The 11,307-nt window shown below is 38.9% G+C and overlaps 1 protein-coding gene across 2 annotated transcripts; it reads right to left on the bottom strand.

The window, feature by feature from the left end:
• Positions 1-1,180: 1,180 nt before the first annotated feature.
• Positions 1,181-4,297, bottom strand: LOC147458789 (putative pentatricopeptide repeat-containing protein At3g11460, mitochondrial). 2 transcript variants are annotated; one of them, XM_086510229.1, is made up of 2 exons: positions 4,095-4,297; positions 1,181-3,990 (listed from the first exon to the last, which is right to left on the bottom strand). In XM_086510229.1, the coding sequence occupies exons 1-2, from the start codon at positions 4,248-4,250 to the stop codon at positions 2,512-2,514; spliced, it is 1,635 nt and encodes a 544-aa protein (XP_086366355.1). In that variant the 5' UTR covers positions 4,251-4,297; the 3' UTR covers positions 1,181-2,511. The 2 variants fall into 2 exon arrangements, with proteins under 2 accessions (XP_086366355.1, XP_086366354.1); XM_086510228.1 differs by having other exon boundaries at positions 1,181-4,023; positions 4,095-4,296.
• Positions 4,298-11,307: the final 7,010 nt, after the last annotated feature.

The raw sequence follows: 11,307 nt of genomic DNA, 5'->3' as shown, positions 1-11,307 counted from the left end.
CTTGAGCTAATGTGGCAGCGTTGGGTTGGAGGAGCAGTTATCTGTTGATATTTTTCCTGACGCGTGCTGAGTTGTCAGAAATCCGACGGCGTGCTATTGTTATTACCATTAGTAATGTGCAGCAGATCGAGGGTTAGGATATACTGCCCCCCGACCTTGAAAGATACATGATTGTGTGAGATTTACATTGAATTCCTACTTTACAGATTTTTGAGTTGCAGCCTATGTTGAACCGGTTATGGCAGTTATGTTACTTAATGATAGAATTGCATTCATTGTCTTGTGATGTCAATTTAGGGGAGAGTTGATGCATACCATATTGGTTTTGGCACCTATTTGAGCAAATTGTCAACTACTATTTAGAAGTATTTTTCCTATTTTTCTCTCGGTTATCCGTACGACTATGCATACTACCTTTATATGTTTTTGCAATCGTCATATTGGCATTTCCATGTAGTTTAGTGTTGGCATATGTAAGATTGTGGTATGTATAAACTATGGTATAGATATTTTGCAACCTTGGTCGTGGTGAGGTTTTTTGAAGTTACGCTTTGGGGCCTCGATTACCCAGTGTGAGGTGCCGGTCATGCTACAAATCTGCAAGGTTAATAGGCTTTGTACTACTTGGAGTAGATGGAAGAGCTAGTAGATTATTTATTATACATGATGGTGCTCTCATGGCTCTTAGCCAGACAAAAAATGATTTTAGAAGTGTGGACAGATTATTATCAAATTAGTTTTTTTATAAATTTACCTTGTACATTTATTCTTGCAAACAATTAAGAGAAGTAATATAAATAAGAATCCATTGTACCTATTTTATACTAAGAGTTTAAATAAAAAGCAAGTCACTTTTTTTTTCTATTTGTGTTGCACACTGTAAGTTTATTTTGCTATTGATTCTGCTCTCGAAACCAGGAAGATAATAGTGATTTATAAGAACCAGCTGTTTTTCTTCTAAGGAGCAGAACAAATCCAAGAGACTTCACCTTCTGAAAAACACAAGGGTTTTAAGAAGCTTCTGATAAGAATTGTAGAATCCATGAAGTCATTGGAAAGACCTTATCGAGCTCTACAATTTTGTGGTTTATCTTTCATGGTTTTAGAGATATTTTGTCACTTCGTCTTTGCTTAGCAAATACTCACCAAGAAACTGAATTGCGCATGGAGCCACGCGATATAGATGTTCCCATGAGAAGCATTATAAAAAATCTTGCCATGATGACATGTAAAAAAAGAGACCATGGTTCTAATTGTGAAATTACTATTCTTGAAGCCATCATACACCATAAAAGCCCTTTCACTCATAATGGCATGCTGCATCATAAGTATCTCTTTAAGTAAAGGCATCACAGCCTTGAAAGTGCAAGTGATCCAAGAGAGGTATTCTGGCTCTCATCCTAACATCTTGAAACCATATTAAAGTTCTAGAGAGTCAAATCTTACCTATAGTTTTGTCCTTCTGACTGATGACTGCACTATTTTTTAGTTGAAGTTAGTTCGCTTTTTGAGACTTTTTATAGTGGTAATTTGATGCTGAGTTTTTTCATTTGATGGATAGTCTGTGATATTTAATACTTGGGGTTCTCCCTTTGATAACTAAGAGAAAGACTTGAATGAAGTTCTCCCTTTGAACAATATTACATCTGCAAATATTATGCATGCCAACTTGTCAATCTTTATCCGTTAAGCAAAACGAATGATAATTCTCATGCTTAGTTGAGAGACCATGTATATAATGCACTAAGAGTTTTGCATTTTTTTACCAGACATGATACAATTGAAGAGGACGATTCCAAGAGGCCAAGGGTATAGATCATAGCAATACCTCACAAATCCTTATAATTTGCATGGATGATGACTAGATGCATGCATACTATGATTGAATTGTAAATGCAGGACAACTTCTTCGGCCTTATAGAATTGCATGTTATAGCTACAGCGGTTTTGACCATCGCAGATACAGCCTTTCACACGAGGCAGCACGAGTTTCATCATTAACCACATCATTGGTCAAGAGACCATATGCAAGAAGTTGGCAGGTACAGGGCCATAACAAAACTACCATGGCAAACACACTAGTCCACTTGCTTTTGTTTTTTCATCTGTCATAGATAGCAGCAACAAGTACTGCATTTGTTTCCAGATGACTGTTCAATCAACATTTAAAGTACATGGCGCATATTTACGAGAAGCATACGTAAGTGTTGCTCAAGGAGGCCCATCATCTTTTAGTTCACAAGGTGATGCAAGGTACCCTTGACCATAAGGCTTGTAAAAGAAAAAGGAGTAAGTATACACATTGTCAATTATTCAGCATCAATCTCAATCGCCAAAGTCCCCCTATATCTGGGTCTGATTGCATCACCCGTTCCTCAATGAAGTTGCATTAGCACTTTCAATTCAGTACCAGAAGGCAAAAAAACTCTCATAAAACCTCATCGAAGTTGCATAAGCTCGGAATGTGCCCCCAAAAACAAACATAGCATTGCTAACATTGGTTGGACCTCTCTATCTCATGATTTTCACCTGCCTCTTACTACAAGTAAAATTGCTCATACAAACATAAGCTGCGGCATTTGTTTCATCCAGCTCTACAACACGACTAAAAGTCCAACCACCAAGCTCTGTGTTACCACTTTTTTGACAAGCATCTAGCAAAGTTTTCCACAATACAAGATTAGCAGACACTGGCATCTCACTTATCAAAACCATGACCTTGTCTAAGTGACCTGCCCGGCAGAAAAGATCCACAATGCATGAGTGGTGCTCTACAGTTGGAAGCATATTATATTCCTCACTCAACCTCTCAAAGCATGTCACCCCCTTGTCCAATAAGCCTCTATGGCAGCAGGCATTAAGCAAAATGGTGAACGTGACCAAAGTTGGCTTTGAGCCACTTCTTATCATTCTATCGAATAAACAAAAAACGATTTCATCCTTTCCAGCTTGGGCATAGCCTTCCATAAGAGCACTCCACGAAACCACATTCTTAATAGGTAGAGACTCAAACACTGCTTGGGCTTCTGCAAGCATGCCACAGTTGGCATACATGTCTACCAATGCACTGCCAGCAACCATATCCTTCTCTAGCATCTCACAGCTAACAAGCTCCGTATGTATCTTCTGACCCTCATAGGCAATTCCAATGCTTCCACAGGCCTTTAAAATGCAAGCCCCCATGACTGCGTCGGGTGTCAACCCCTCGAGCTGCATTTGCTCATAGCATTGCAGCGCTTCCTCACCACACTCATATTCAGCATACCCCAAAATGAGTGCTGTCCACGCGACTACATCCCTCACAACAAGGCTACTGAACACTAGTTGTGCTTTCTCAAGCGCTCCACTCTTGGCATATGCATCCACAAGTGCAGTGCTAATACATGTATCTTCCAGTAACCCAGCCTTCACAATCTGAGCATGTATAATTTGGCTCTCATCCAACAAATCTATGCCTGCACAGGCTTTTAAGACTGCAAGAAAGGTGACTTTATTGGGAGAGAACCCCTCTTGTTGCATCAAGAAGTAACAGCTCAAAGCTTTTGAAGTATGCATGTGCTGGGCGTATCCTCCAATTAGTGAATTCCATGAGACTATATTACGAATTGGAAGCTCCTCAAAGACTCCCTCCGCTATCTCTAATGCACCGCATTTTCCGTAGAAATTTACTAGGCTGCAGCCCAGATAAATATTCTTCTCAAACAACCCATGTTTGATGATTTCCGCGTGTATTTGATTCCCACGAACCAGGTCTTTTCTTTCACAACAAGCCTTGAGTAGCGCCACAAGAGTGAATTGCTTTGCAGCAACAGCTTGAGATGAGTGATGGCTGCTCTCCTCTATGCTTGTTACTTCCACTTTCTGCTCATCTTCTTCACCTTCATGGGCTCTGTGATGAGACTCATTTTCCTTATTCTTCTCCACACTCGCACAAAAATCCTCTTCCGCATTCAATGCGAGCATTTTTTCTTGTAACTCTTGTTGAACCACCTTGAAAATTCGCAAAGATGTTGGGTCGCTCAGCTATGCAACATATGCAGAAGATCATCAACAGAAACAGGCCAAGAAAAGCAGAACAGAGATGATTTGCTTACCTCGAGCTGTCGCCATTGTAAAGAAGATAATGAGCAATTGGTCGTTAAAGGGTCGACAGTGTCGCAAAACTCCCTTGTCGTTGACGGAGGCAGAGCTAGCTGTGTGTTTAGAGTAAGTACGGATGGCGCGAAACTGCTCGGTAAAGAACATGTCATAGTGCTTCTTCTCACTCCATGGTCTCTTGAACCCGAGATGTGTTCGTCAAGACCATTACTTAGGGAGAAATTGCCCAATTCAATTTGCAAATATCTATCTATATCTAATGTATTTATCTATACTATCTATAATGGGCGAAGGGATTCCAACTCCCTTCTCGTGCCACGTGGAACTGGTCGAGTGTTTTGAGACTTAAATCTCCACTACTTTATCGGTTTTACAGTTTGCGGAGAAGATAAGTGCTCCTTTTTCTTCCAAATTCATTTTTTTTAAGGTTTCGTACTCAAGATGCTCCTCTTTGTGTTTTGAACCTTGGAATCATCTTTGGTACAGTAGATGATGTTTTGGGCACCCATATTTGAATTGGCTTGTCGTTAAGCTGTGCTTTTGGTACCCAAATGTGCCTAACTCCTTGCATGCTACTTGTAGCATTTTCTTGTCTATAGGATGAAAAAGATTGATTGATTCCTTGTTTGATTTTCTGGTAACCTCCTTTCCATTCCTCTTTGCTTGGTGCAATTGGAACAATGAGTTCTTCGTCTTTAGGTGATAGCTTGAGCTGATTTGTATCCCAACCCGGTACTGCCTTGTACGTCTGTATCCATGAGATTTAAAGAATCATTGTTTAATTCATGTGTTCATTTGGTAAGCATACAAATTGATGTGGGCATGAACATCCATGTACTATCACATTTAAGTTAACTATTCCCAATGTCGGTGTTGGGTTCTTGTTGCATCCTTTAATAGTCGATATTCCTGCTGTCAAGGACTGACTTGTGGCTTTCTTGTACATGGAATAAATGACTGCATTTACTCAAGATCCTATATCGACCATGATTTTTTAGTTGTACTTTGATGCGAAGGTCCATTCCCTCTAACCATTCATCATCTGTTGACACTGCATCTTTCGGTAATTCCCATAGTCGGTCATCTAGTTCCAGAGTGTTGATTGGAATAGGTAATCGTTGATTTTTGAGAACAGCTTTCCTTTTGAGTACTCGAAGCCGAGCTTCTTCTTGGGCTTCATCAATAACTTGCTATCGTTTTATCTTTCTCTGCTTTGTTGCATGCATCCTTTCTAGCAATTCATTGGTTAGTGACAAATTGTACTTCTTTAAACGGCATCCACTAATCCAGTTAGCCATTGGTTCACCATCTAGGATAGACAACTTAACTGCTCCACTTGGAGATACATCTTCAATGATAAACGGTCCCTTTTCCTTTTTCTTAAACTTGGGAATGTGTTGCTTAAGGGAATAGATTAAAACTAAGTCCCCTTTTTTGAACATTTTCGTGACTAGATGTGAATCAAAAAACTGTTTTTGTTTCAACTTTTGTGAATAGATGTGAGCTACAGCAACTGTTAGCCTTTGCTCATCAAGCTTTTCTAAATCTTCAAGCCTCTCTGACAATTCATGTCTACTCCACGGAAGATGCTTAGCTACCCTTAGTGCCGACAATAGAAATTCTATCGGCAATATGGCATCAAGACCATAAACAAAGTTAAAGGGTGTAGCATTTAAAGTTGTGTTGAATGAAACTCGATAAGCCCATAGAGTGACATAGGAGATTCATTTCCGAATCTGTCCGTCCTAAACTAACCACTTTAGTTAGTACCGAACTAAGAAATATATTCGTATGCTCAACTTGTCCATTTGCTTGTGGGTGATAGGGAACCAATTTGTTATGGATGACCATAAGTTCATTAATCAGATACTCAATTACTTCATTGAGGAAATGAGTTCCCCCATCACTAACAATTTTTATTGGCAGTCCATATCTTGCGAACACGTACTCATACAAGAATGCGGCTGTTGTTCTGGCATCATTCTTTTGAGTTGCTTTAGCTTCGGTCCACTTGGTCAAATAGTCGTAGCTACAATGATATATTGAGCTTAAGGTTCTATAAGTAGGTGGCTCTATTGGCCCACCAAAGTCTATACATCATTTTGCAAAAGCTCTAGCCTCCCATCATTGGTTTTAAGGGCATGCTATCTGCACGGGTTGGCATTTTAGCTCGTTGACATGCATCACACCTTCAAACATGTTCCTTGGCATCTGGCAAAAGTGTTGGCCACCATATGCCTGCCATTAAGATTGCTTTTGCGGTGTTCTCACTAGAAAAGTGACCTCCATCTAATCCAGCATGTGCTTGTTCTATAATAGGAATATATTCGTCTTCATTTGCACAAAGACGTAGATGTTGATCTTTTCCTCTCCAATACAATTGGTTCCCAATAAGAGCATAGTCTCTTGCTTCAATTTCAATTGCTCTTTGACGGTGTTTACTCATATCCTCAGGAAGTGTTCAGCTTGATAAGTAAGTAACTAGATAGTTAGTCCACTTAGGAACAAGTGATATTTGGAACAATGTCACATGAAGTATGTGTGCTTGTTTTTGCCATTGAGGACATTGTTTTACAAAATAATGAACATCCCTCCTTATAGTTGGCCAAAATACTCCAAGTCTCAAGATCTGTTGCAAAGTTTGGTCTTCCACAAAGTGAAGGCTACTAGGGTAATTTGTGCTTGACTTAGGTATTGGGTTTTCTCCTCGGGATTAATGCATAAAAGAAATATTCCATCTCAATTTCCTTTTATAGCCTTTCAACTAGTAATTGATACATAGCTGATTGCTCAATTAATCCGATTGTAATAGGAAGTGATATTTGCGAATCCACTTGAGCTATGGTCATCAAGGATACCATAGTTTTCAACCATCGAGGTATCATTTCAACGAAGAATAGATATGCATTTGGTAGATCATTGTCTGCTCCCTTAGGTGGTTCTCCTGATCAAACAATCCTTGACAAATGATCTACTCTTTCATGAGTGGTTCCCTTTTTCACAACTACAGTGAAAAGAAAATTCCAAAAGAATGATGAACCATCTCAGTATTCTTCCTGTGTTGCTTGGCTTGTTGACCAAGTACAATAAGGCTTGGTGGTCCACAAAGAACATGAATTTGTTAGCTAATAGGTAATGTCAATACTTTTTGACTGCATAAATCATTCCTAATCCTTCCCTTTCGATGGTTGTATAATTTTTCTCTGTCATATTCAACTATCTACTAGCATAAGTAATAGAAAAAACAATTTTTTGTCGCCTGGTTAAGCTAGTATACATCCAATGGAAAAATTGGAAGCATCTACATATATGTAGAATATCTTATTCCAATCTGGTGCTTTCAATACTAGAGTTGAAGTGAGGGCTTGCTTAAGCTTCATGAAGGATTCTTCACACTCATCAGTTCTTTCAAAGAGTGTAATCAAGCTATACATGGGTTTTGCAATTATAGCGTACATATAAATGAATCGTCTGTAACATCCACAATGTCCCATGAAAGCTTGGACCCCTTTTACTGTTGTCAATCTAGGAAAATCAGCAATAACATGGATTTTATCCATATCAGTAGCTATGCTATTTTTAGACACTATATGTCCAAGAATTTTTCCTTGTCTGCCCATGAATGTGCACTTTTCAGGATTTAAGCAAATCCTGTAAAGTCTACATTTTTCGAATACCTTTTTGAGGTGTTCAAAATGATTAGCCTGGATTGATGAATGTACGCATAAATCATCCATATATACCTTTTTGAGGTGTTCAAAATGATCAGCCTGGATTGATGAATGTACGCATAAATCATCATATATACCTCCAAGAAATTCCGAAGATATTCTTTAAAAGCATGGCTCATCAATCTTTGGAAGGTGGCCGGAGCATTAGTTAACCCAAAAGGCATAACCCGATAGGCAAAAATACCCCATTCAGTTGTAAAGGCAGTTTTATGCTAATCTTTGGATCAACCAAAAGTTGATTGTATCCCAAAAATCCATCTAAAAAGCTGTAAGCTTCTTTTTCTACAACTCGTTCTAAAACATGCTCAGTGATTGGAAGAGGAAAGTTGTCTCTAATGGTAGCTGCATTCACTTTCTTGAGATTGACACACTCGCAATTTTCCATTTTTCTTGGGTACTACCACAATTGGAGACACCCAATCTGTCTGTTCAATTTCATAAATGAATTCGGCTTCCTTTAGCTTTTCTCTCTTCTTTGATCTTCCTGGCAAATGTCTTGTTATAAGTGTATGGTCTCTGTCAACTTGGTTTCGTATCATCTCTCATCGGTATGGTATGTTGATAGATTTCTGGATCAACACCCTTGAGATCCTTATAAGACCAAGCAAAGATATCTCGGTATTCTTTCAATAAGCTTAACAAAAGCTCTTCTTCTTCTTCCGTCAGGTCGTTTGCAATGTAGGCAGGTCTAGGCTCTATCTTTTTTGTATTTTTAGGTCCTTCGTAGGACTCGCCCTGTTTTTGTAGTTCCCTGACAGGTTGTTTGACTATGATTTTTCGGTTCTGGAGAGTATATTTCTTGTAATGGGATGGAACGCTCATTACATCTTTATCATCCTCCTTAGTGGTTTCCATTTTAGTTGTATATATCTCCTTTAGAGCTTTTTCAACTCTTGATATTTCTTCTTCCGTTCAACTCGTGTCATGGTTGAATTCTTGTTCTGGTATTTAGGTTTTACTTGAGTTTTCTTTCTCGTTTTTCTCAATGTTTTTGATATTTCTTGCTTTTCATTTAAAGGATATCTACCAGTGATTTTGTCTTTGACACAATCAAGTGCATCTATCTGCATCAAAAACTCTGTTCTACTAGAGACCGATGGCATAGGTCTAGCTTTCAAGTTTCTTGTGTCTCTTTTTCTTCTATACCATTTCTGTCTTCTCGGTTTCTGGTTTGGAAAGTCAAAAAACTTTTCCTCCCCTCCTTTCATGAGTAGTTTAGCTCTCACATCTTCTTTTTCCGACCCAGAATCATCTGAGGTAGCTGAATGTTCTTCTAACTCATCTATTGCATCATAGTAGAGTTCTGAAAAGACTTGTTGAGCTTTCATTAACTCCTTGGGTTCTTGAATTTTTTCTTCAATGTGAAGGATTGAGATCATTTGTATGGGAATTATGTCATAGCCGTCCTCATTGCAAAATTACAGGCATAACGTATTTACACATACATCCATTGTTGCCAAAATTTGAATCCACTCAAATGGCTCAAACAAATTCTCTAGAAAGGGTTCAGGTACGTAGGCTTCGTCTGTGCAGTCCCTTTCTAAGATACATTCTTCTCGTTTTAAGATCCCGTTTTTTGAGGCTCCGTACATCCAAATAGGTGTGTCTTTGTTCAACCAAGATGGAAGCTTAGTTTCAACCGAGAAGACTGAATCGAATGCTTGTATGGGTGTTTTTATGACATCTCTATAAGTGTGATCTTTTAGATTAACCCTTTTTATTGATCCCTCTTGCTTCAAGTACATATAATTGTTTCCCCAATCCTGGATGAGTTGTACTTGTCGTATGAAAGGTCTTCCCAAGATGATTTCATAATCGAGTTTCTTTCCAAAGTTCACTATGGCAGAAGTGTGTTGATATACAATCCCACAGGAATTAACTATCACTTTTTCTAGCAGTCCTAAGGGTCTTTCGATGTGTCCATCAGCCAATTGCAATTTTATGCAAGTTTGTCTAATGGCTGGTTGTCGCCATGATTCCCATACTTCTTTTGTGGCTATGGCTATGCTTATCCCACTATCCAGTATTGTCATGGTTTCTATATCATTATATCTCACTGGAGGGTTGTGTTTCCTTCTTCCCCTTCGTAGTATTCTTCGACTTTGTTCATTGGAATGGATCTAATCTCTTTGTTATCCAATTTGTATTTCAATTTTCCCAAAAATTTTGCGATTAGCCCTGTTATCCCCACCTTCTCTAGAGCTTTCTATAGATCATTCCATAGATACGGTCTGATTTTCAACAGTTCTATTAAAGTAAGAGTGCATTCAATGGGTGTAGACATGATTGAATGGATGTTTTCTACTTCTAGGGTCTATTCCGCTCTCTTTATTTGAGTGGTTTTACACACTACGGATTCATCTTCATTATCTCCCAAGTTAGAGGGTAGTGTTTTTAGTGTCATGGGGTTTAGACATTCCTGAAGCTTCAGAACGCAATCCCCATACAAAGATTGTACATCCATGTCCATATCAAGAGGTAGATTGTCTAACTAAACTTCCTCTATAGGAGCTGACTTCAGAGTTAGGCTCCCATCATTAATCTCTCTAACTTTTTTCCACAAGTGTCCTGGCCTCTTCTACGAACGGAATTCCATCTAAGACATCTTCAATGTCTAGTAGTATGAGTTCTGGCTCTTTTGTTTCAAAGTGGGGTTCTACCACGACTCTTGAATTCTTTTTACCGGTTCCTATGACAAGCTTCTCAGGTTTTGCCATACTTTCGAGCTTGGGTTTTTGTTTTTCCAGCATCTCTTGAGTAATTCTTACCAAATTTTGATAATCTTCCACTACAAGAGGTTGTGTGCTCTTGTGACGCTGTTAGCGACGGAAATACACTGGGTTTTTATAACCCCTGGCGTCGCTAAAACCGTCGCTAATAGCAACGCTATAGGCGTCGTTATATGCGTCGCTATAAGCGTCGCTATAAGCGTCGCTATATAGAGACGCTCATAGCGACGGTTATAGCGACGTTTACACAGAAGTCTATAGCGACGCTCTAGAGCCATAAATGGCGACGGTTATAGCGACGCCCGAGAGAATTTTTTTTGGTGATAGGGCATTGAATGCCCTGCCACCCATCAACCATATTGTACTTGATTCACTTTTTAAAAAAAGTGCAAGGGTAGATAATAGACCCAAAATAGTCACCCACAAGACGCATTGTTTGCAAAATTGACAATTGTACACATCATAGGCAAAATGAATTGATTGGCAAATGTAATAATGACAATTGTACAACATCATAGGCATAAAGAATTGATTGGCAAAATGAACTGCGGTGACAAATTTAATACTATACATGGTTCAAAAAGACGTATAAAATCCGTCTCATGATACATAAGCTATGAGAAACCCTAAACTAATGCTATCTAGCTACGGCTAAACTGACGTCGTCTAGTCAGACGTCTCATCGCGTCCAAGCGGCGTATCTGTCGGATTCTGCAAAAAAAGACAATAAGACAGCTTTCAATAAGTAT

Source organism: Adiantum capillus-veneris, chromosome 4 (genome assembly GCF_014529385.1).
Source record: "Adiantum capillus-veneris isolate H3 chromosome 4, ASM1452938v2, whole genome shotgun sequence".
Lineage (NCBI taxonomy): Eukaryota > Viridiplantae > Streptophyta > Polypodiopsida > Polypodiales > Pteridaceae > Adiantum > Adiantum capillus-veneris.
This window is presented reverse-complemented; position numbering and strand designations above follow the sequence as displayed.

Coding starts and splice junctions, on each gene's coding strand:
- LOC147458789 (XM_086510228.1), bottom strand. CDS start 4,250: ATGACATGTTCTTTACCGAGCAGTTTCGCGCCATCCGTACTTACTCTA. Junction 4,024..4,094: donor TACAATGGCGACAGCTCGAG/GTAAGCAAATCA, acceptor TATGTTGCATAG/CTGAGCGACCCAACATCTTT.